The following is a 26417-nucleotide window of genomic DNA, read 5'->3' as shown; positions in this document are numbered from 1 at the left end:
TCTCTCAACAGCGGTAAAAATCAGGAGGGGGGTGCGACAAGGATGCCCTCTCTCTCCCTTACTATATATATTATCTTTAGATCCCCTTCTACAGAAGATTGATGCATGCAGAACAGTGAAGGGGTTTGGGGGGCCAAAATATATTTTTAAAATCGCGGCCTTTGCAGATGATCTATTGGTTTTTCTAACACAACCCCAACTATCCCTACAGGCAGTACTGGAAATTCAGTCTCATTACGGCTCCTTTGCAGGCCTTCGGATAAATTGTGAAAAATCTGAAGCTCTCGATGTTACTGGTACTTTGCAAAGACAGTGGCTGGGTAGTTTTCCACTTAGGTGGGCAAGGGGCTCTTTGAAATACTTAGGCCTGAATATTCCAGCTCGGGTGACAGATTTCTACAAGGTCAATGTACAACCTCTGCTAAATTCCACTCTGACCACCCTGCGGAGATGGGAGCCTTTACCCTTATCATTGATGGGTCGGGTACAGCTATTTAAGATGGTCTTGTTACCCAAATGGTTATATCTTCTTCAATTAGACCCACTCTGTATCTCAAAAAGTGATCATCATCAACTTCACCAGGCGCTACGCTTTTTCTAGAGGGGGGGGGGGGACGAGCCCGATTACCACTCCATACTCAGAACAGTTCGAAGGAAACTGGAGGATTAGGATGTCCAAATTTAATGTGGTACAATTTAGCCTGCAGTCTCAGACATATTAGAGATTGGCTTTTCTCCCTGACGTCAGTAACCCCATATCATTACCTACTAGAATGGTACGGGGTATCATCGTTAAATCCTTTATTACAACTGCCCATAACCTTGGTTCCTTCCCATATAAAAACACAGGACTTGTGTGTTTTTATATGGGAAGGAACCAAGGTTATGTAGGAAGGCCTGGCAGTTGTTTTGTAAGATAGGACATGTTCAAAACCCAATAACCCCGTTATTCACTATCACGGGCCATAATTTATTTACTCCCGGCAGAGAGAATAAAATTTTCTCCAGCTGGCATCAAAAGGGACTTACTTACATATTTGACCTGCAGGACAGGCTTACGGGAAATATAATTCCTTTTCACACATTACAGCAAAATTACACCCTGCCCGCATCGGACCTGTATGCATATCTTCAAGTTACTCATTTTATCCAATCCATGAAAGCCACTTTGCTACAGACTCCAGACACTCAAAAACTCAGAGATATAGTGCAAGTGAGTAAACAAGGTAAAGCAAATGTCTGGAAGCCAAATTTAGGCTCTTAGGTAGAAAGATTAAATCCAGAACCTCCAGGGTAGCATTCTCTGAAATGCTCCCTGTTCCACATGCAGGTCCCCAGAGGCAGGCAGAGCTCCGGAGTCTCAATGCGTGGATGAGACGATGGTGCAAGGAAGAGGGATTCAGTTTTGTTAGGAACTGGGGAACCTTTTGGGGAAGGGGGAGTCTCTTCCGAAGGGATGGGCTCCACCTTAACCAGGGTGGAACCAGACTGCTGGGGCTAACCTTTAAAAAGGAGATAGAGCAGCTTTTAAACTAGAACAAAGGGGAAAGCCGACAGTCGCTCAGCAGCGCATGGTTCGGAGAGATGTATCTTTAAAGGATACTAATGATGCATTAGAATTAGGGCATCCTGACAGTGAGGTTCCAATAATTAGAAAAGTAGTCCAAGTGCCTGTAACTAAAAACTCACCTGAGCTAAAAAATTCTAACTTATCCCTATCAATTAAAAAGCAGAATGAAAATACAAACAAAAAACAAACTGTGAAATGTTTGTATGCTAATGCCAGAAGTCTAAGAAGTAAGATGGGAGAATTAGAATGTATAGCAGTAAATGATGACATAGACTTAATTGGCATCTCAGAGACATGGTGGAAAGAGGATAACCAATGGGACAGTGCTATACCGGGGTACAAATTATATCGCAATGACAGAGAGGAGCAGTCGGGAGGAGGTGTGGCGCTTTATGTCCGGGATGGCATAGAGTCCAACAGGATAAACATCCTGCATGAGACTAAATACAAAATTGAATCTTTATGGGTAGAAATCCCTTGTGTATCAGGGAAGACTACAGTGGTAGGGGTATACTACCGTCCACCTGGTCAAGATGGTGAGATGGACAGTGAAATGCTAAGAGAAATTAGGGAAGCTAACCAAATTGGTAGTGCAGTAATAATGGGAGACTTCAATTACCCCAATATAGACTGGGTAAATGTATCATCGGGTCACGCTAGAGAGATAACGTTCCTGGATGGAATAAATGATAGCTTTATGGAGCAATTGGTTCAGGAACCGACGAGAGAGGGAGCAATTTTAGATCTAATTCTCAGTGGAGCACAGGACTTGGTGAGAGAGGTAACGGTGGTGGGGCCGCTTGGCAATAGTGATCATAATATGATCAAATTTGATTTAATGACTGGAAAAGGAACAGTGTGCAAATCCAAGGCTCTCGTGCTAAACTTTCAAAAGGGAAACTTTGATAAAATGAGAAAAATTGTTAGAAAAAAACTGAAAGGAGCAGCTACAAAAGTAAAAAATGTCCAAGAGGCGTGGTCATTGTTAAAAAATACCATTCTAGAAGCACAGTCCAGATGTATTCCACACATTAAGAAAGGTGGAAAGAAGGCAAAACGATTACCGGCATGGTTAAAAGGGGAGGTGAAAGAAGCTATCTTAGCCAAAAGATCTTCATTCAAAAATTGGAAGAAGGATCCAACAGAAGAAAATAGGATAAAGCATAAACATTGGCAAGTTAAATGTAAGACATTGATAAGACAGGCTAAGAGAGAATTTGAAAAGAAGTTGGCTGTAGAGGCAAAAACTCACAGTAAAAACTTTTTTAAATATATCCGAAGCAGAAAGCCTGTGAGGGAGTCAGTTGGACCGTTAGATGATCGAGGGGTTAAAGGGGCACTTAGAGAAGATAAGGCCATCGCGGAAAGATTAAATGATTTCTTTGCTTCGGTGTTTACTGAAGAGGATGTTGGGGAGGTACCCGTAATGGAGAAGGTTTTCATGGGTAATGATTCAGATGGACTGAATCAAATCACGGTGAACCTAGAAGATGTGGTAGGTCTGATTGACAAACTGAAGAGTAGTAAATCACCTGGACCGGATGGTATACACCCCAGAGTTCTGAAGGAACTAAAAAATGAAATTTCAGACCTATTAGTAAAAATTTGTAACTTATCATTAAAATCATCCATTGTACCTGAAGACTGGAGGATAGCAAATGTAACCCCAATATTTAAAAAGGGCTCCAGGGGCGTTCCGGGAAACTACAGACCGGTTAGCCTGACTTCAGTGCCAGGAAAAATAGTGGAAAGTGTTCTAAACATCAAAATCACAGAACATATAGAAAGACATGGTTTAATGGAACAAAGTCAGCATGGCTTTACCCAGGGCAAGTCTTGCCTCACAAATCTGCTTCACTTTTTTGAAGGAGTTAATAAACATGTGGATAAAGGTGAACCGGTAGATGTAGTATACTTGGATTTTCAGAAGGCGTTTGACAAGGTTCCTCATGAGAGGCTTCTGGGAAAAGTGAGAAGTCATGGGATAGGTGGCGATGTCCTTTCGTGGATTGCAAACTGGCTAAAAGACAGGAAACAGAGAGTAGGATTAAATGGGCAATTTTCTCAGTGGAAGGGAGTGGACAGTGGAGTGCCTCAGGGATCTGTATTGGGACCCTTACTGTTCAATATATTTATAAATGATCTGGAAAGAAATACGACAAGTGAGATAATCAAATTTGCAGATGACACAAAATTGTTCAGAGTAGTTAAATCACAAGCAGATTGTGATAAATTGCAGGAAGACCTTGTGAGACTGGAAAATTGGGCATCCAAATGGCAGATGAAATTTAATGTGGATAAGTGCAAGGTGATGCATATAGGGAAAAATAACCCATGCTATAATTACACGATGTTGGGTTCCATATTAGGTGCTACAACCCAAGAAAAAGATTTAGGTGTCATAGTGGATAACACATTGAAATCGTCGGTTCAGTGTGCTGCGACAGTCAGAAAAGCAAACAGAATGTTGGGAATTATTAGGAAGGGAATGATGAATAAAACGGAAAATGTCATAATGCCTCTGTATCGCTCCATGGTGAGACCGCACCTTGAATACTGTGTACAATTCTGGTCGCCGCATCTCAAAAAAGATATAATTGCGATGGAGAAGGTACAGAGAAGGGCTACCAAAATGATAAGGGGAATGGAACAACTCCCCTATGAGGAAAGACTAAAGAGGTTAGGACTTTTCAGCTTGGAGAAGAGACGACTGAGGGGGGATATGATAGAGGTGTTTAAAATCATGAGAGGTCTAGAACGGGTAGATGTGAATCGGTTATTTACTCTTTCGGATAGTAGAAAGACTAGGGGACACTCCATGAAGTTAGCATGGGGCACATTCAAAACTAATCGGAGAAAGTTCTTTTTTACTCAACGCACAATTAAACTCTGGAATTTGTTGCCAGAGAATGTGGTTCTTGCAGTTAGTATAGCTGTGTTTAAAAAAGGATTGGATAAGTTCTTGGAGGAGAAGTCCATTACCTGCTATTAAGTTCACTTAGAGAATAGCCACTGCCATTAGCAATGGTTACATGGAATAGACTTAGTTTTTGGGTACTTGCCAGGTTCTTATGGCCTGGATTGGCTACTGTTGGAAACAGGATGCTGGGCTTGATGGACCCTTGGTCTGACCCAGTATGGCATTTTCTTATGTTCTTATGTCTCATATTATTATCGGGAGGTTATGGGATTATCAAATCCCCAAGTTTTAACTCAGATTTATAACAATTGGAAAAAATGGGCTCTTTTCGATCTGACCTTTGTGGAATTTCAAAATTGTTTTAAAAGCTTACCTATTGTATCGGAGAATGTCCTCCCGCAAGAAACACAGTACAAATTTCTTTGGCAGAGTTACATCACCCCTCTCAAGGCCTACCAAATGAAGATTTCACCTTCCTCCCGATGCCCAAAATGTACAAACTCCGAGGGCACCTTTTTCCATTGTTTTTGGGATTGTGGGCCTATTTCAAAATTTTGGAGGAGGGTGTGCTGGGCATGTTCCATCTTCTTATGAAAGGAGTTGGTCCCTAACCCTAATCTTTGGCTTTTTGGAGTAAATGTAGCCACCCATATATGGCTCTCAGACTCTGAAAATCTATTTATACTTAAGGCTGGATTGGTGGGGAAACAAATTATTCTAAAAAATTGGCTTAACCCCGGTAGCCCCAGCCATGAGCACTGGTTTCGTGATCTGGTGCGCCTATGCTCTATGGAGCATGCTATCCTCACGCCAGCTATGCCAAGGAAGTTTGTGCAGACCTCTAACATGGGCAGCCTTCACAGCTCATCTCAATCCTAGTATTGGCACATACAGAGACCCTTGGATCAAGTTTTCCGTGAACCAATCTGGAGAGAGGGTGCATGTGCAGTCTACTGGACACCGGGATCCGGTCCCATCGGGCGAGTTACCTTCAGATCATTCCAGCACCTAAAGAAAGGAACTTTTTCTTCTTACCTAAGACTTTTTTAATGTTTAAAGTTCTGGTTCTGTATAGTACTGAATATTGCAAAAACCTCTGATGGGAAAGAGGGGGATGGAGGAGAAGGGGTTTAAATTGTCTTTAAAAGTTGAAAAGTGGAAATTGATTCTGTTTATACTCAAATAAAACTCAAAGAAACTCAAATAAAACACAAATTTAAAAAAAAAAAATATATATATATATATATATATATATAAACAACATAGCAGATAGTGAGCTTTTGATGTTCATTTCTAAAGGAAGCACATAGCGTGATCCATACTAACTATTCCATGAAACTCTGTTTTTACTTGAAGAATGTCTATTTTGGTGATGTAGTGTAACCTGCTTAGCACGACTGGTTCGTTTTGAGTGGGCTAGAACTGTTTTAAAATAAATAAGCAGCTGCACAGCAGCAATCAGAAGCAAGAGAGAAAGGGTAACCTGCAAAGAGATTTTATAACAAGTTGTGGCTTAGAGTGACTCCCACATGAGGGGAGCATGACCAGTAAGCGTTTCTGCAACTTCCATCTGCTGCCTTAAACCTCACTGTTTTCAGTACTGACACCTCCTCCTCTTGCAGTTTATGATCTCCTCTACACAGGGCTGTACGTACATCAGGAAAAGGTACTCCACACTGCCATCCATCCCAGCTCCTGCAGTCTGAAACCTTCCGAACTGAACTGCTTTGTTTCATTTTGATTTATATTCCATCTTTAAGCCACAACTCAATAGGAGTACATCCAGGTACTGCAGGAATCTCCCTGTCTCCAGAGGGCTCAGAATCTAAGTCTGTACCTGAGGCAATGGAGGTCACAAGGGGCAGCAGTGGGATTTGATTCCTGGACTCCCTGGTTTATTGCTTATGCCTGGGATAAGCAGCTTGGAATCTACCTACACCTCTTGGGAACCTGCCAGGTACTTAGAAACAGGGTTTGATGGACCTCTGGTATGACCCAGGATGACAAGTCTTACATGATCTTATGTATTTCTCAGATACTCCACTCACTATTTTTCCCAGCCTGCATGCAAGTCTGCTGAACTTATGAGTTACAAAGCAGTATCTGCTGCATGAAGAAACCGCCAAAATTACCCCAAAATATAAGGAGGTACTGCATTATGCAGCTCAAATTTAAGAAGAAACAAATGCACGTTTTAAACAAATTCAGGAGCATAAGAAATAAGCCTGAAACTTCAAAAAGTAACCATCATGTCGACTTTCTTTCTGCTTTCCCAGCTTACTGAATTTAGATAGGATAATGACGACTGATGTTGGGTCTGGCACGTCTGCAAGGCTGTACCTGCTCTCGTCAGGGAGCTGCTCTTCACGGCCGTCAGGTTTCTTTGGGGCGTCCCTTCCAGGAGGTTGTGCAGGCTGGGAAAGCTTCCCGTCAGGTAGCTGAGCAGACTCTCCTTCCTCGGACTCTCCTTAACTGGCACCCCGGAGCGACTGACGTGCGCTGGGGAGTCCGTGGCTGTCTCTCCACTCGTGTAACTCAGGGACTGGTAAGGATGGATCCCCTGTTAGCAACAAGAAAACAGTAAGAAACGCCTGCAGCGCCCTGGAACCACACTCGTTCTGAGGAGGGAATCAGTCACTATGCACTCAAGATGGTCCACAGTACAATATGAGCCCAAAGCTAACAATAGTCAATATATTCCTGCTCCAGTGGCTACATATCCACCACTGATATCTTGCAGGGTTTCCCCACCTCTCCCTTTCCTCCTCCCACGCATGGCTCTTTCCATCACAAGCTTCTTCTTCACGTGCACTTGAAGGGTGCAGCTCTTCTATCCTCGCCAGCCTCACGTAGCTCCATTCTTTGCTTTGATCTCCTCCATGTGTCTCCCGTATCTGCACTCCTCCCCATTCTCCTCCCTAGAATGTATCCATTCTTTGCTTTGATCTCCTCCATGTGTCTCCCGTATCTGCACTCCTCCCCATTCTCCTCCCTAGAATGTATCCATTCTATGCTTTGATCTCCTCCATGTGTCTCCCGTATCTGCACTCCTCCCCATTCTCCTCCCTAGAATGTATCCATTCTTTGCTTTGATCTCCTCCATGTGTCTCCTGTATCTGCACTCCTCCCCATTCTCCTCCCTAGAATGTATCCATTCTTTGCTTTGATCTCCTCCATGTGTCTCCTGTATCTGCACTCCTCCCTAGAATGTATCCATTCTTTGCTTTGATCTCCTCCATGTGTCTCCCGTATCTGCACTCCTCCCTAGAATGTATCCATGTAATTCTGATTCTTGGCGTCACGGCACTGCAGGCAGCCACAGGGTGAATTCGTGTTTTAGGCATAATTTACACAGACAGAATTTTACTTTTTAAGTTAATGCCCAACAGATATTTCACCTTTTCAACCCCAACGAAGGAGTTAAGAAGGCAGAAAGGTAAAATCAGCAGCACTGCAGATTCGGACACAGTGTGCGGGCGACACAAAGGAGCCTTTCCTCAGAACCTCAGGACATGCTGTGGAAAGTCAGGTCCCTAAGTAAGAGGGCTTTTTAAATAATCTGCTCCATCCATATGGAGGGGGGGTGTTTCCCACAATGCAGTGGGGTCCCAGGGCACCATCAGAGCTGGGGAGGCAAGAATACGCAGGAGTTTGCATTTTCAAAAGGCAGGTGCAACCCTCTGTGGGTGCCTTTTCCTTGGGACCTGTAGTCCCTGCATGCAGTGTGGCGGGGAGGATCAAAAGGCAGGTGCAACCCTCTGTGGGTGCCTTTTCCTTGGCACCTGTAGTCCCTGCATGCAGTGTGGGGGGGGGATCAAAAGGCAGGTGCAACCCTCTGTGGGTGCCTTTTCCTTGGCACCTGTAGTCCCTGCATGCAGTGTGGGGGGGAGGATCAAAAGGCAGGTGCAACCCTCTGTGGGTGCCTTTTCCTTGGGACCTGTAGTCCCTGCATGCAGTGTGGGGGGAGGATCAAAAGGCAGGTGCAACCCTCTGTGGGTGCCTTTTCCTTGGGACCTGTAGTCCCTGCATGCAGTGTGGGGGGAGGATCAAAAGGCAGGTGCAACCCTCTGTGGGTGCCTTTTCCTTGGGACCTGTAGTCCCTGCATGCAGTGTGGGGGGAGGATCAAAAGGCAGGTGCAACCCTCTGTGGGTGCCTTTTCCTTGGGACCTGTAGTCCCTGCATGCAGTGTGGGGGGAGGATCAAAAGGCAGGTGCAACCCTCTGTGGGTGCCTTTTCCTTGGGACCTGTAGTCCCTGCATGCAGTGTGGGGGGGGGGATCAAAAGGCAGGTGCAACCCTCTGTGGGTGCCTTTTCCTTGGGACCTGTAGTCCCTGCATGCAGTGTGGGGGGGGGGAGGATCAAAAGGCAGGTACAAACCCTCTGTGGGTGCCTTTTCCTTGGGACCTGTAGTCCCTGCATGCAGTGTGTGGGGGAGGATCAAAAGGCAGGTGCAACCCTCTGTGGGTGCCTTTTCCTTGGGACCTGTAGTCCCTGCATGCAGTGTGGGGGGGAGGATCAAAAGGCAGGTGCAACCCTCTGTGGGTGCCTTTTCCTTGGGACCTGTAGTCCCTGCATGCAGTGTGGGGGGGGGGATCAAAAGGCAGGTGCAACCCTCTGTGGGTGCCTTTTCCTTGGCACCTGTAGTCCCTGCATGCAGTGTGGGGGGGGAGGATCAAAAGGCAGGTGCAACCCTCTGTGGGTGCCTTTTCCTTGGGACCTGTAGTCCCTGCATGCAGTGTGGGGGAGGATCAAAAGGCAGGTGCAACCCTCTGTGGGTGCCTTTTCCTTGGGACCTGTAGTCCCTGCATGCAGTGTGGGGGGAGGATCAAAAGGCAGGTGCAACCCTCTGTGGGTGCCTTTTCCTTGGGACCTGTACTCCCTGCATGCAGTGTGGGGGGAGGATCAAAAGGCAGGTGCAACCCTCTGTGGGCGCCTTTTCCTTGGGACCTGTAGTCCCTGCATGCAGTGTGGGGGGAGGATCAAAAGGCAGGTGCAACCCTCTGTGGGTGCCTTTTCCTTGGGACCTGTAGTCCCTGCATGCAGTGTGGGGGGAGGATCAAAAGGCAGGTACAACCCTCTGTGGGAGCCTTTTCCTTGGGACCTGTAGTCCCTGCATGCAGTGTGGGGGGGGGGGGATCAAAAGGCAGGTACAACCCTCTGTGGGTGCCTTTTCCTTGGGACCTGTAGTCCCTGCATGCAGTGGGGAGGATCAAAAGGCAGGTGCAACCCTCTGTGGGCGCCTTTTCCTTGGGACCTGTAGTCCCTGCATGCAGTGGGGAGGATCAAAAGGCAGGTGCAACCCTCTGAGGGAGCCTTTTCCTTGGGACCTGTAGTCCCTGCATGCAGTGGGGAGGATCAAAAGGCAGGTGCAACCCTCTGTGGGAGCCTTTTCCTTGGGACCTGTAGTCCCTGCATGCAGTGGGGAGGATCAAAAGGCAGGTGCAACCCTCTGTGGGTGCCTTTTCCTTGGGACCTGTAGTCCCTGCATGCAGTGGGGAGGATCAAAAGGCAGGTGCAACCCTCTGTGGGTGCCTTTTCCTTGGGACCTGTAGTCCCTGCATGCAGTGTGGGGGGGGGATCAAAAGGCAGGTGCAACCCTCTGTGGGTGCCTTTTCCTTGGGACCTGTAGTCCCTGCATGCAGTGGGGAGGATCAAAAGGCAGGTGCAACCCTCTGTGGGCGCCTTTTCCTTGGGACCTGTAGTCCCTGCATGCAGTGGGGAGGATCAAAAGGCAGGTGCAACCCTCTGAGGGAGCCTTTTCCTTGGGACCTGTAGTCCCTGCATGCAGTGGGGAGGATCAAAAGGCAGGTGCAACCCTCTGTGGGAGCCTTTTCCTTGGGACCTGTAGTCCCTGCATGCAGTGGGGAGGATCAAAAGGCAGGTGCAACCCTCTGTGGGTGCCTTTTCCTTGGGACCTGTAGTCCCTGCATGCAGTGGGGAGGATCAAAAGGCAGGTGCAACCCTCTGTGGGTGCCTTTTCCTTGGGACCTGTAGTCCCTGCATGCAGTGTGGGGGGGGGGATCAAAAGGCAGGTGCAACCCTCTGTGGGTGCCTTTTCCTTGGGACCTGTAGTCCCTGCATGCAGTGTGGGGGGGGGGGGGGGGATCAAAAGGCAGGTGCAACCCTCTGTGGGTGCCTTTTCCTTGGGACCTGTAGTCCCTGCATGCAGTGGGGAGGATCAAAAGGCAGGTGCAACCCTCTGTGGGTGCCTTTTCCTTGGGACCTGTAGTCCCTGCATGCAGTGTGGGGGGGAATCAAAAGGCAGGTGCAACCCTCTGTGGGTGCCTTTTCCTTGGGACCTGTAGTCCCTGCATGCAGTGTGGGGGGGGGGATCAAAAGGCAGGTGCAACCCTCTGTGGGTGCCTTTTCCTTGGGACCTGTAGTCCCTGCATGCAGTGTGAGGGGGGATCAAAAGGCAGGTGCAACCCTCTGTGGGTGCCTTTTCCTTGGGACCTGTAGTCCCTGCATGCAGTGTGGGGGGGGGGGGGGGATCAAAAGGCAGGTGCAACCCTCTGTGGGTGCCTTTTCCTTGGGACCTGTAGTCCCTGCATGCAGTGTGGGGGGGGATCAAAAGGCAGGTGCAACCCTCTGTGGGTGCCTTTTCCTTGGGACCTATAGTCCCTGCATGCAGTGGGGGGGATCAAAAGGCAGGTGCAACCCTCTGTGGGTGCCTTTTCCTTGGGACCTGTAGTCCCTGCATGCAGTGGGGAGGATCAAAAGGCAGGTGCAACCCTCTGTGGGTGCCTTTTCCTTGGGACCTGTAGTCCCTCTGCATGCAGTGGGGAGGATCAAAAGGCAGGTGCAACCCTCTGTGGGTGCCTTTTCCTTGGGACCTGTAGTCCCTGCATGCAGTGGGGAGGATCAAAAGGCAGGTGCAAACCTCTGTGGGTGCTTTTTCCTTGGGACCTGTAGTCCCTGCATGCAGTGGGGAGGATCAAAAGGCAGGTGCAACCCTCTATGGGTGCCTTTTCCTTGGGACCTGTAGTCCCTGCATGCAGTGTGGGGGGGGGGGATCAAAAGGCAGGTGCAACCCTCTGTGGGTGCCTTTTCCTTGGGACCTGTAATCCCTGCATGCAGTGGGGAGGATCAAAAGGCAGGTGCAACCCTCTGTGGGTGCCTTTTCCTTGGGACCTGTAGTCCCTGCATGCAGTGGGGAGGATCAAAAGGCAGGTGCAACCCTCTGTGGGTGCCTTTTCCTTGGCACCTGTAGTCCCTGCATGCAGTGTGGGGGGGGGATCAAAAGGCAGGTGCAACCCTCTGTGGGAGCCTTTTCCTTGGCACCTGTAGTCCCTGCATGCAGTGTGGGGGGGGATCAAAAGGCAGGTGCAACCCTCTGTGGGTGCCTTTTCCTTGGCACCTGTAGTCCCTGCATGCAGTGTGGGGGGGGGATCAAAAGGCAGGTGCAACCCTCTGTGGGTGCCTTTTCCTTGGGACCTGTTGTCCCTGCATGCAGTGGGGAGGATCAAAAGGCAGGTGCAACCCTCTGTGGGTGCCTTTTCCTTGGGACCTGTAGTCCCTGCATGCAGTGGGGAGGATCAAAAGGCAGGTGCAACCTTCTGTGGGTGCCTTTTCCTTGGGACCTGTAGTCCCTGCATGCAGTGGGGAGGATCAAAAGGCAGGTGCAACCCTCTGTGGGAGCCTTTTCCTTGGGACCTGTAGTCCCTGCATGCAGTGGGGAGGATCAAAAGGCAGGTGCAACCCTCTGTGGGTGCTTTTTCCTTGGCACCTGTAGTCCCTGCATGCAGTGTGGGGGGGGATCAAAAGGCAGGTGCAACCCTCTGTGGGTGCCTTTTCCTTGGCACCTGTAGTCCCTGCATGCAGTGTGGGGGGGGATCAAAAGGCAGGTGCAACCCTCTGTGGGTGCCTTTTCCTTGGGACCTGTAGTCCCTGCATGCAGTGGGGAGGATCAAAAGGCAGGTGCAACCCTCTGTGGGTGCCTTTTCCTTGGGACCTGTAGTCCCTGCATGCAGTGGGGAGGATCAAAAGGCAGGTGCAATCCTCTGTGGGTGCCTTTTCCTTGGGACCTGTAGTCCCTGCATGCAGTGGGGAGGATCAAAAGGCAGGTGCAACCCTCTGTGGGCGCCTTTTCCTTGGGACCTGTAGTCCCTGCATGCAGTGGGGGGGGGGGGATCAAAAGGCAGGTGCAACCCTCTGTGGGTGCCTTTTCCTTGGGACCTGTAGTCCCTGCATGCAGTGTGGGGGGGAGGATCAAAAGGCAGGTGCAACCCTCTGTGGGTGCCTTTTCCTTGGGACCTGTAGTCCCTGCATGCAGTGTGGGGGGGGGATCAAAAGGCAGGTGCAACCCTCTGTGGGCGCCTTTTCCTTGGGACCTGTAGTCCCTGCATGCAGTTGGGGGGGGGGGGGGGGGGATCAAAAGGCAGGTGCAACCCTCTGTGGGTGCCTTTTCCTTGGGACCTGTAGTCCCTGCATGCAGTGGGGAGGATCAAAAGGCAGGTGCCACCCTCTGTGGGCGCCTTTTCCTTGGGACCTGTAGCCCCTGCATGCAGTGGCGGGAGCTGGCGTCAGCTGGCAACCCTACCTGTAATGGGTGTAACAAAACTCACTGGTCTTCCTTTCTTCGAACCTTACTTTCCCAATGAACGCATGCAAACCATGCTCCCTATTTACCTCCATTCCCACCAAACAAAGAAAATCTTTCAGAACAGTGTACAGTAATTTCAGGAATAAAAGTAATGACAGTGCGAACAGAAGCTCGGAGCTGTATGCAGCCCCAGCACTGGCAGACACTGTACCTTTATTTTAAGAGCAGAGTCGTTGTTGGCGTGCGATTTGGAGAGCTTCCTCATGATTTCAGCACCGCTCACAGGCCCAGAATTAACGGCAGTTGGGGGTGGACGATTATTTGTTCCTTCCAGCAGCATGGTGTGCTCACTGATCGTAGCTAGCAGAGGTAAAAAAAACACACAAGAGAAATGCAGAAATACTAAATCAAGCCACTGTCGTGTATAAAGATTCTGCTCCACTAAGAAGATGACAGCAGATAAAGATGAAATTATCCATCCAGCCTGTGCAATTATTCCTGTGTACACTGCTTAGGATATATCCTGGCAGCCAGCTGCAGAAGCCTAATCTCTTGTAGGGACGTTACTCCTCCTCCAGGGATCTGTACTATCCTGGGATGGAAGAGCTCACAAGTTCCTCTACTTCACCCAACCCCCAGTCTTATCACCAAGCTTTGCAGTGATCATTCGGTTGGTTGGTTTCTGTCTACCCCGCAGTGTTATAAGGTCATGCTTCCTTTGTCCGTCTCCAGATTTCTCTATTACTTCTCCCACTTTGCCTCTATTCTGAGAGGCGTGAAGGGCAGGTTGTCTGCCATACTGCAACCTCCCAGTCCTCTTCCTACCACTGGCCTCTATTATCTTTCTCAACATGACTCCAAGACACTGAGTGCACTGACACCTAGGGAAGTGCCCCCACACACTTGTACACATCCCCAGCCGCCACCACACAAAATGCATTCACCCCCAATAAAAACAGGCCTTTTAGCACCAATTCACAGAAAGTTGTTTAAACCCTCCCACCTAATTTAACTAATTATTTTTGCATCCCACAATCCTAACACAATTATTTACTGCAGATAACAATCAAAACAGACATGACCTAACAAATAGAACAAACATGCAATCAATAATCTAGGGCTTCCCAAACCGAGCCCACAGCCAGCCAGGTTTTCAGAATAGCTGCATTTGTTTGTACCGAATCTCCAATGCACACAGTTTTATCTTGGACATACTGATTGGGGGCATCCTGAAATCCGGCTGGCTGCTTGGGAAGCCCAGCAACTTCTAGCTAAAACACACGCTTCGTGCGAGGAGCTGCCCACATCTTCCCCTACAGACTTCACAGCACCACCACCTCACACTCCCCTCCTGATGCTAAATGGCCTTTACTTCCAAACTAGGCATTTTTTGTTCATTTATTAAAATTTATTAATCGCCTAACACTTAACAAGGCCTAGGCGATATACAAGGGTACATACATAATAAAAACAAAATAAAATACAAACAACAGATTTCAGCTTCACAGAAACCAAGCCGCAAAATACCAAATATTAATGGTACATTTACTATTTTAGACATAAGAGCATATTCCAAAAATTGAATATTCAATTAATAAATCATCATATATCTTTTAATGAGCAGATTAAGAACATTCATGCAGCCTCATTTATCATTGAACGCACGATGAAGCAGATATTCCTTAAATGCCGTTTTAAATTTTTTTAAATGCAGCTGCCCGCATCATCACTGACACGAGACGCCATGAGCACATCACTCCAGCACTTCAGTCATTGCACTGGCTACCCGTGGCTTCCAGGATAATATATAAATCCATGACGCTTATACATAAAGCCGTTCACAACAGAGATATGCTATGGTTCAATGATCAATTACAATTCAAAACATCAATCCGCCCTACTAGATTCCAACATTTAGCGAAACTGAATATCCCTGCGTCTAATTTGACCAAACTTTCGACTACAAAAGAACGTTCATTCATCATTGCTGGATCCACAATATGGAAACACTATGCCCTCTGAATTACGCCAGGAACTTTGCCACAAAAAATTTAAACAAAACCTAAAACCTGGCTATTCAAAAAAGCCTACTATTAATAAACTGAGTTCTATTATATACCTTTCAGATTATTTCTACAGACACTCTTATATTGATTTTCTTTATTTTAATACAAAGTTATACTTGGTTTTATATTCATTCAGTTATTATGTTATATTGTAAAGCTCTATGCTGAATTAATGTTTGAATGTAAACCGAGGTGATGTTTCTTACGGACCCCGGTATAGAAAAATCCTTAAATAAATAAATAAATAAATAAAGATCTGAGGTCAAAAGGAAGAAGGTTCCATTGAATGGGTGCCGCGATGGAGAAAGCAGTCTCCCTAGTACAGGATAAACGGGCATGGCGAATTGAGGGAATCTCTAGCAAATTAAATTGTGAAGATCTCAAACATCTAACTGGATTATAAATCCACATCTACAAATGCAAAGTAAAATGGGCTTACAGCTACTTCCAGAGGATATCCTAGGCCTGTGTGCAAACACATCTGTTATCACTATAGGTCTTGTTACACAAACTTTATTTCTCATGCTTTTCAACTTAGTAAAATGCAACTTCTTAATTTAATGTTGACACTTTTCCCTGCTGGGTTCCACTTAAGATTTCTCTTTTACCAGGCACATTTCCACTCCAGATTTAAAGCCATGCAGATGCTTCCCTGATCCCACAAAACCACTGTGATGCTCGCAAGCCACGAGGGAAGTTCTCTGCCACACAGGCTCTACACCGTCAAGGCTGAATGCAGGCAACAACAGCACTGTATTCCTTAGTCTGCTTGCCCTTGAATATTTTAACCTTTAAATAGAACCAGCATAACAAATCTGGCAAGAACGACAGCCTGATTTGTTTCACTGTGAATATACCACATCACATATTTATTTATTTAACAGTTTTATATACCGAAGTTCTGGTAACAAAGTTACTAATCACTTCGGTTTACATTACAACAATAGATTGACAGTATATAGAATAATGTCTTACAATGAACAAGGTAAATAGATTAGACAAATAGATTAGGTAAATAGATTGACAGTATATAGAATAATGTCTTACAATAAACAAGGTAAATAGATTAGACAAATCTACTACACGCTTGTTTTCCTTTTCTTGTGAAAGACTGCCTAGCACCCTATCTCCTGGCTTCTGCAGGAGACCCTCGGCTCTGTGACCTCCCTTACACTCCCATCAGCCCTGCTAGGTTTCCTGCCCCAGGACCACGGGTAGGCAGCACCCATACAGGGAGAGTAAGAGTTGCATTCACTGGAAGAGATTTCCTGGGATGGTTTTTGCCAGATGTCATTACAGCAATGGGCAGTCCTAAAAAAAAACAAAACCCAACACACAACATTTTCTAACTACCCATAAGTACACGCAGGCTACTAAATGGTAAATACCTGCATCAAACTCAAATTCTGCTCCATCAGCACTGGTGTCGCTCTGCAGGGCGCCTCCGTTGTCTAATCCGTGTCCGGCTTCCTCTTCTGTTTTCAAAGTGATCTGGGATTTCAATGGCTGGGCCGGCCGCAGCAAGCTAACGCCTTTAAAGGCTGGGGTTACCACAATGAACTTCATCCACTGCCTAGCTAATGCAACGAGGCCTTTCTTTAACGTCACCAAGGCAGGAAGTCCGTCGCTCTGTAAGAGTACAGACACTCGATATCACGCACCACTAACTTTAAAGCAACTGCAAGCCATTCATACAGATGTTGTTTTTATGAAGAATTATATCTGTTTTAGAATACAAAAGAAAATTATTACTTACCTGCTAATTTTCGTTCCTGTAGTACCATGGATCAGTCCAGACAGTGGGGTTATGTCCCCAATCCAGCAGATGGAGTCAGCCCAAAACTTCGAGGGGGCGTCACCTTAAGTACTACTACCCCCTCTGCAGGAGTTCAGTATCGAGTATATCAAAGCCCGAGTAAACAGAAACCCCCGCTTGGATCAAGTTGAAACAAGACGGCAACAATAAGCCGCTGAATGTTAACGTAGAAAACTGAAACCGACCCACCAACGAGTGGGCGGGCACGAACATAGCGTGTCAAACTCCAAGAGAAACGGTGAAAAGAACAGTGACAAAACTGGAAAAACGTGAAACACAAACAGCAGTAAGGACACTACTGTAACGGGAGACACAGTTGAACAGAATCAGCATCCACATACAGCCGAGCAGAAATAGGACCTAGAACCCAAATGCGGTGGGCGTCTGGACTGATCCATGGTACTACAGGAACGAAAATTAGCAGGTAAGTAATAATTTTCTTTTCCCTGTACGTACCTGGATCAGTCCAGACAGTGGGATGTACCCAAGCTTCCCTAACCCGGGTGGGATCCTGCGAGGCCTGCTCGTAGGACCTGTTCGCCAAAATGTCCCTGGACGGACGAGGCGAGGTGTAGTCTGTAGTGTCTCGAGAACGTGTGCAACGACTTCCAGGTGGCCGCTCTACAGATTTCTTGCGAAGATACCGAGCGGCTCTCAGCCCAGGAGGCCGCCTGGGAGCGTGTGGAATGTGCTACTATGCCGGGTGGGGGAGTCCGCCCCACCCCAATATAGGAGGCAGCAATGCCGGCCTTCAGCCATCTGGCAATGGTCGTCTTCGAGGCCTGAGATCCCTTCCGGGGACCGGACCAAAGGACGAAGAGATGGTCAGAAGTCCGGAAATCATTCGTAGCCTCCAGGTAGAGCCTCAGAGTGCGCTTGACGTCAAGGAGACGAAGAGACCGCGGCTCCGACGAAGAGAACGATGGAAGTTCCACCGTCTGATTCACATGGAAAGTGGACACCACCTTCGGAAGGAAGGAGGGAACAGTGCGAAGTGAGACTCCCGAATCGGAGAACCGAAGATAAGGTTCTCTACACGACAGGGCCTGCAGCTCCGAAATACGCCGTGCGGAGCAGATGGCCACCAGGAACACAGCCTTGAGGGTGAGATCCTTGATTGTCGCATTCCGCAGCGGTTCAAACGGAGGTCCTGACATGGAACGCAGTACCAGATTGAGACTCCAAGAGGGACAAGGATCCCGCAGTGGGGGCCGCAAGTGTTTGACCCCCTTGAGAAAACGGGCGATGTCCGGGTGTCGCCACAGAGATCCTCCGTCGCGCAGGAGGGAGCCAAGAGCGGCCACTTGAACCCGAAGTGAGTTGTAAGCGAGCCCCTTGTCCACCCCTTCTTGTAGAAACTGGAGGATCTGAGGGACAGACGCCTCCGAAGGACTTGTGTTCAGGCTGGTACACCACAGCTCGAACACCTTCCAGACCCGCACATAGGCCACCGACGTCGAGGTCTTTCGGGAGCGCAGCAGCGTGGACACTACCGCCTCCGGGTATCCCCGTCGGCGGAGGCGACGCCTCTCAAAAGCCAGGCCGCAAGACAGAAGAGTTCGGCCTGGTCGAAAAATACTGGGCCCTGGTGGAGGAGGCGGGGAAGATGTCCCAGCCGGAGGGGTCCGTCGATTACCAGGTGGAGGAGGTCCGCAAACCAAGGTCGTCTCGGCCACTCTGGCGCGACGAAGATGACGGTCCCCCGATGAGCCTCTATCCGACGTAGTAGCCTTCCCACCAGTGGCCACGGGGGGAACGCGTAGAGAAGCAGATCGGCCGGCCACGGGAGCGCGAGAGCATCGACGCCCTCCGCCCCCCGTTCTCTCCGGCGACTGAAGAAACGAGGCGCCTTGGTGTTTTGAGCGGATGCCATGAGATCCAGGTGGGGGGGGCCCCACCGCCGAACGATCAGCTGCATGGCCGCATCGGAGAGGGCCCACTCTCCGGGATCCAGGAACTGGCGACTGAGGAAATCCGCCTGGACGTTGTCCACGCCCGCTATGTGCGAGGCCGCCAGACGGGCCAGGTGTCGTTCCGCCCACTGCATCAGCATCGCCGCCTCTAGCGCGACCTGCGGACTGCGGGTGCCGCCCTGTCGGTTGATGTAGGCCACCGTGGTCGCGTTGTCCGACAGGATTCTGACTTCCCGATTCCGAAGGAGCGGCAGGAAGTGAAGCAGCGCCAGCCTGACCGCTCTGGTCTCCAGACGATTGATGGACCACGTCGACTCCTCCGCGGACCACGTCCCCTGCGTGGCGCTGCGGTCGCAGACTGCTCCCCAGCCTACGAGACTGGCGTCGGTGGTAACCACTACCCAATTTGGTAGCTCGAGGGACACGCCGCGAGCCAGATTCTCCGGGACCATCCACCAGTCCAAGCTGCTCCGTGCAACCTGTGGCAGCGGGAGTATCACCTGGTAGTCCTGCGAAAGTGGTTTCCAGCGGGATAGGAGTGCTCTCTGTAGCGGCCGGAGGTGCGCAAATGCCCAAGGAACCATGTCGATGGTGGAGCCCATCACCCCCAGGAGCTGTAGATAGTCCCAGGAGGTGGGAGCTGGTAATGCAGAAAACCGCTGTATGTGCTCCCGCAGGGAGTGCGCCTTGTCCTGTCGTAGAAAGACCGCCCCCAGACGGGTGTCGAATGTCGCCCCCAAGAAATCCAAGCGCTGCGAAGGCACGAGGGAGCTCTTGGAGAAGTTCACCACCCAACCCAGGGACTGCAGGAACTCTATCACCCTGGCCACTGCCGCCTGGCCATGCCGAAAAGACTTCGCCCGTATGAGCCAGTCGTCCAAATAAGGATGAACTAGAATACCCTCCTTCCGAAGGGCAGCCGCCACAACTACCATGATCTTGGTGAAGGTGCGTGGGGCCGTTGCCAGGCCGAACGGAAGCGCCACAAACTGGAAATGTTGATCCAGAATCTTGAACCGTAGGAGCCGATGATGCTCCTGGCGAATGGGGATATGAAGTTAGGCCTCCGTCAAGTCCAAGGAGGCCAAGAACTCCCCTTGGTGTACCGCCGCGATCACCGAACGTAGCGTTTCCATGCGGAACCGGATCACCCTGAGGGACTTGTTGACTTCCTTCAGGTCCAGTATGGGGCGGAAGGAGCCGTCTTTCTTTGGTACTACGAAGTAGATGGAATAATGGCCCGAGCCCACCTCTCCGGAGGGTACGGGCACAATGGCGCCTATTTCCCACAGTCTGTCCAGCGTCGACTGCACCGCCCTTCGCTTGATGGCCGAGCCGCAGGGCGAGAAGATGAACCGACCCTTCGGAGCGCGGGCAAGTTCCAAAGCGTAGCCGCGTCCTATGGTGTCCAAGACCCACTGATCCGAGGTGATCCGCGCCCACTCCTCGTAGAAGAACGCCAGCCGCCCTCCAATCTTGGGGACGGCGGAGTGGGCGAGCTGAACATCATTGAGAGGACTTGGGTGAGGGTTGTCCCGCCGTGGAAGCGGGGCGCGCGGGGCGGTGCCCGCGAAAGGAGCGAGACCAGGGCTGAGACCTGGAGGCAGGGGGCCGAGCCGCCGCCGGCCTATAACTCCTATAGCGCCTTTGCGCTCTGGCTCTGGTCCTGGAGGACGAAAAAGCCCTGGTGGAGCGATATCTGTCTTCCGGCAGGCGATGGACCGCGTTTTCCCCCAGGGACTTGATGATCTGGTCCAGATCCTCGCCGAACAGGAACTTACCCCTGAATGGCAGGGAACCCAGACTCGACTTGGAGGACGTGTCCGCTGCCCAGTTGCGTAGCCATAGGAGTCGGCGTGCCGCCACCACCGAGGCCATGGAGCGGGCAAGGACCCGAAACAGATCGTAGGAAGCGTCCGCCCCGTATGCCACCGCGGCTTCCAGTCTATCCGCCTGGGCGGCTTCTTCGGGTGGCAACGCCTGGGACGTGAGCAATAGCTGCACCCAGAGAAGACTGGCTCGCTGGGCAAGCGAGCTGCACATCGCAGCCCGCAGCCCCACTGCAGAGACCTCGAAGACCCGCTTGAGGAAGACTTCCAACTTGCGATCCTGCGTATCCCTTAGCGCTGCTCCACCTGTCACCGGTATAGTCGTCCTCTTCGTGACCCGCCGACACCGCGGAGTCCACTCTGGGTACCTTGATGAGATCCAGAAAATCTTCCGGCAGCGGATACAGCCTCTCCATGGCCCGGCTGCCCTTCAGCGCGGATTCCGGGGCATCCCATTCCCTGGTGAGAAGCTGCAGGAACGACTCGTGAATGGGAAAAGCCCGAGCCCTCGGGCGAAGGGCTGCCAGCACCGGGTCTCCCTTCTTTGAGGAGGTGACTACAGCGGGCGCGACGGGAGCTGGTGGATCCGGCGGAGGATCAAGGTCCAACCCCTGAATGATCTGTGGGATCAGGTCATCCAGCTCTTCCCGCTGGAAGAGACGTAGCGTGCGCGGATCCTCACCTTCTGAAGTGGAATCCCCTTGACCCGCCGCCGCAGGGTCCGATCCAGGGGAAGCTGGTGCCGACCCAAGTCCCCCCGAACCCACCGGGAGCCGTGGTTGGCTGGGGGGCTGTGGGGCCCCCACGCCCGCCGGAGCGGGGGGGGCCGGATAGGAGGGCGAAGGTCGCGGTAGCTTGGATGGTGGCGGATCCGAGAGCGCAGCCAGGTCCTGCAGGTAAGCCGTATGCATCAGACGGATAAACTCCGGGGAAAACCCCGGTCTAGTCGGGGGGACCTCCGCGGGTGGGGGCCCCGGGGGACCCTGCCCCAGCGGGCCTTCCTCCGGGTCTGTCTCAGGTATTAATCTCGGGGGTGAGCCCTCCGAAGCTTCCTCGTCCCCCCGCGCTGCCTGGGCCCCTTCAGGGCGCAGCGAATGCAAGATGGCCGCCGTTCCCGCCAGGAATGGGGGAGGGGCCGGCCCGCGCCGCCCGGGCAAGGCTGTCATGGAGGACCGAAGAGTGAGGGACCGCGAAGAGCCTTCCCCCCCGGGGAGGCACCGCGCACAAATTCCCTCCCTTGAGACGCGCGATCCAGGCTCGCCGCAGGCCGAGCAACGCGCTGGCCTCGGCATCCGGAGCGCAAGGTTCGAAACAGTGCCCGACAGCCCAGAACGCCTGGAAACCCGGGGGGGGGGCCGCGCGACGGATCGCCGCTGCGGGGGGGCCCTGGTGGCCTGCGCTACCCGCCGAAGCGAAAAACGGCGCCGCGGGGGGGCCCTCCTGGCCGCACAACCCGCTGGAGACGATCAGCCCTCTCCCCGCTGCAGCCCACGAGGAGCCGCAAGATGGCCGCGGGAGAGGGTGAAGACGCTGGCAGGCCGGAGCACCGGCAGCCGCGTGCGACCTAGCTGTGACGAGAAGAGAGAAAAACAGCTCAAAACAAAGTCTCACTTACCCCGGAGCAGCAACGACTAGCGCCGGTAGAGAGGAAAGGGAGAGACAGAGAAGCAGAAGAAAGCCACGCCTCTCCAATTACTCAATTAAGTTTTTTTTTTTTTTTTTTTTTTTTTTTTAAATACAACTTGATCCAAACAGTCTAACCAAACCTACAGAAAATAGAGCCCCAAACAAGGGACGCAAAAGAAATAGGTGATAGGCAATCGGGAGCAAGCCCAGATTTCACTACTCGCATCTGCTGGAGTCAGAAGATACTGAACTCCTGCAGAGGGGGTAGTAGTACTTAAGGTGACGCCCCCTCGAAGTTTTGGGCTGACTCCATCTGCTGGATTGGGGACATAACCCCACTGTCTGGACTGATCCAGGTACGTACAGGGAATAAAACAATTCTACTTTTCATAGCATCCGTCGTACAAGTATATCCATATATAATTCACAGTCGCGGGTCATAAACTAAGTGAAGCGGTAGCAGGGGACACAAAGTGGGCAGGAGGGCACTTCCCCGCTCCACTCCGGCCTGGTGAGAAGAGAAGCATCCGCAGCCAGCTGGTCATGGAAGAGAGGGGACAGAGAGACAGGTGCACTCGCTGTCCTCGGGGTGGCTCCCCTCCCTGAATACATCCTGCTTGGAAAGGGAGGAACGGCTGTGGGAATCGGGATCCCGCGCTGTCAGTGGACGCTCTCTCTTTCTCCTCCCTGGACTGATGGGAGGAGACAAGAGGATGAAGAACACAAGGAAGAGAGTGGCATGGAAAGAAGTGACAAGGAGAAGGATATTAAAAGGGGGAAGTGGTGAGGAAAGACACAGGAGGTAGATCGGGGGGGTGGGGGGGAGAGAATGGCAGGGAGGAACGTGGATCACATTAAGGATCCTGAGATACCACTGACCACACAGGGGACAAAAATAGCCCCAGCTGTTCAGGGTGCCATGGGCACAAAGCAAGTACTGCGGCGAGCTACCAGCAGTAAATCAGAGAGCAAACTCCAGAAACTGCCAACAGAGAGCCCAGCACAGAAAGTATAATCTGGATTATACTGTGCACCTTTAATTAACCTATGAGAAGTTCCACTCTTTCATTTCCCAGGCTGTAAAGTCCTATCCTTGCCGGTTTGTGGTGAAGTGGCACGCATGAGCAAACATCACGGGTGAGGCACGACGCACCAGCAGGAAGGAAACAGGGGCACGAGTGACTCCAGGAGCTCGTTTACAACTGGGGGAGGCGGGAGCCACTTACGGCTACGGGAAGAGGCCGGCGCTGCCGCACGCAGAACTCGCATCCCTCTCATTACTGGGCAGATCCTTGGGTTTATGAAAGAAACGTGCTGGCTGCACGCTAGGTATGGATGGCTCCCTCATCTCTTTCTTTTGCCTCAGGAGGTCCTGGACCAGCGACCCTCACATTACCTGCTAATATCTGCCTTGCCAGTCGGCTTTCTGTTCACAGCTACAGAACAAATCACAGAGGGCCCACGTACTAAGTTTCACCCGCACTCGTGCACACGCTTTTTGAGTGCAAACGGTGCCCTTCATGCAGTGAGAAGTTCTACGCACAAAGACAGGCCCTTGGCGCGCTCGCATGAGAATCTTATCCCTGCTCTGACGTGAAGTACAATTTCCAGCGGTAGCATCAGTCTCTGGGCAGAAGCAGAGCTTCTGGTGCCGGGCCCTGTAGTCAGGATATATGTGCGGAAAACATGTTCTGTACACATAAAGCAGGTCTTCTGCACACAGATACGATAAATGGACTTTTCTGCCCTGAAAGCATTTTTGTATGTATTAATCGTATTTTCTGCAGGAAAAAAAACCCAAGCATAAATCATGATAAAAGTCTTTTATGAGCACAAAGCATGATTTTGTGTTGCATAAATCCTGCCCAATAAACTCCCCCAGCCACACAAGAGAACATGAGTGAGCAGCCTGTGCTGTGTGCACATTTAAACTCAGGTCTGTGCACACCGTTTTCTCTTTGTGCACATTTCTAACTCATCAGGTGTTAAATTCTTTTTGTATCTGCGTTAGGAAACCGTGTGCTGAATTGCAGTCCTAACACACCGCTTATTATCCAAAACCTTGAATGCTTTTCCAAGTTGACCTGTAGCTCAGTACTACAGGCTCAGAGTGGGTAAGCGGTACATGTTCAGTGTACAGGCACATAAGTCTAACAACAGTGCTCACAATGGCCCTGGGAGGCTGTCTAGGTGCAGGAACACTTTGATATTTGAAATCTGCATCACAGCACAGGTGTGCAGGGCATTGTACTTAGTCTCCCTTCAGGGTGGCCCTGGAAAATGAATAATCCCGTGTCTGTCCTCTGCCTCCGACATATGTTCTGATATCAAACTGCAGAGCACTTTTCATTCCTTGCACGGAGGTGGAGAATATCCGCTCTTACCTCAGAAAGACCACGGCTCTCACCCTAGTCCTCGGGTTTTCAGGATATGCACAATGCACATGCAGGAGAAAGTTTGGCCTAGAATGGATTGTGGGTTTCCTGAAAAGCAGACTGACTAGGTGGAGAAACACTGCAGACACAAACGAGGCGGCGTTACTCCTGCCAGCACATGGCACAGGATAAAGTTTAGGCTTCTTGTATGTGATGAATATACCAGTCTTAAACAAACCCAAATGTTTAACTCACATGGAAAAGAAGCTGTTCTCGACGGTCTGTTTAACTCACCAAGGTGGCATCTTCAATGACAGAGTAATTTGCATAGTACAGGTAATGATGGAGCAGGTTACACAGCAAGCAGGAAGGGTTTTCCTGCAGAAAACGAGCCCGTTTCGTCAGCCTGTTATACTTGCTTCTCAAGGGAAAGTGAACACTTTTATTCTGAAATAAACACACATACATGTTACGTATGTACTTACCAAATCCAATCACCACCCTGCTTGTGTGGAACTCGGCAAACTCTTGACGTAAGACTGCTGGACTTTAACGTCCCTCTCCATGCAGTCGCACTAGAACTACCCTGCTCACAATACCTCTCTGCAACACTAAGAACAGGCCAAGCAAGGGTCCATCAAGCCCAGCATCCAGGCATCAGGGCTAGAAAAAGGGTGCAATGCCTGCAGCCGTTCTATCAGAGCAAGCACTCGCTGACACATCCTTTGTGGAAACTTGTGTAACATGAGCCACTGGCAGGCCCACCATCCCGCCCCACACACAGAGCCCCCCAGGGAGGAGAGGACCTCGCTGACAGGTAACAGGGCCTTCAAACCGTCAAATGCAGAAATCCACACACATGCACAAAAGCATCTGACATACTTCTTAGTCTAAAGACTTTTTATGACGCAGCTGTAACCTTGGCGTGGGTGGAATGAAGGGCCTTGTTTAAGAAGAGATCTGTTTAGGTGTAGCACAAAGTTTACACTAAGAAACAGATGTCAACTGCTTTCGTGCATGTGCGAGGACCTTACCGACTGCCAGGTTTCCCATTGGACGTTCCCCTGCCAAACAATAGCCCAGGGGCAAAGCTACGTCACTACTCGCTCTAGTCAGTGGGTAGGCAGTCAGTGCAGGGGGAAAAGTGATCTTCTCATTCATTGTCTGTTACTAAGGCTTGCTGATTTTCTAATGTAACAGCCACAAGCACTAGTCCCTTTCCTTCTATATGCAGGTTACTATTCATCTAGTTACCAATATGTAACGTTAACTATGCCTTTATAAATGTCTTAAAATGCATTCACCGTGCGATCAACCCCCTTTACAGCCCTATTCCCATGAACTCTGCAGTAGTAGTGCTTTTCTCTGTTATACCGAACTGAATATTCTCTCCGGGAAGAACACATCACCATTATTAACACCGCACTAAACTTTTACACTTTGTTTTCATTTTAAATGCATAAAGGGGGCAAGTTTGCCTAGCAGAGGCCCACAAAACATTTGCAGTTAAATTAGTAGCCCCCAAACCTGCTCTTCCACTTTCTCCACCCCAGACCACCCACCCTACTCCTGCCCTCAGCCCATCTCACTGCTGTTTCCCACCCCCAAGACAGTTCCTGCCATTCTCTCACACCCCAGCCCCACCCTGTCCAGCACTCACTCAGAGTCCTGTGGCTCTCTTGCATTTCTCACCCTTTTAAAATCAGCAACTGAAAAAAGGCTGCAGGAGGCTTAGTTCAGGCCAGACCAGGCCGATTTG

General features: G+C 50.3%; 1 protein-coding gene across 1 annotated transcript in view; it reads right to left on the bottom strand.

Moving 5' to 3' along the window:
* Positions 1–26417, bottom strand: part of KIAA1109 (KIAA1109 ortholog) — a 590259-nt gene that overhangs the window by 287243 nt on the left and 276599 nt on the right. Inside the window, 4 exon segments of the mRNA XM_029584454.1 lie at positions 6831–7050; positions 13245–13393; positions 16488–16728; positions 24953–25105. Coding sequence (XP_029440314.1) covers positions 6831–7050; positions 13245–13393; positions 16488–16728; positions 24953–25105 — 763 coding nt within the window.

Source organism: Rhinatrema bivittatum, chromosome 1, assembly GCF_901001135.1.
Source record: "Rhinatrema bivittatum chromosome 1, aRhiBiv1.1, whole genome shotgun sequence".
Lineage (NCBI taxonomy): Eukaryota > Metazoa > Chordata > Amphibia > Gymnophiona > Rhinatrematidae > Rhinatrema > Rhinatrema bivittatum.
This window is presented reverse-complemented; position numbering and strand designations above follow the sequence as displayed.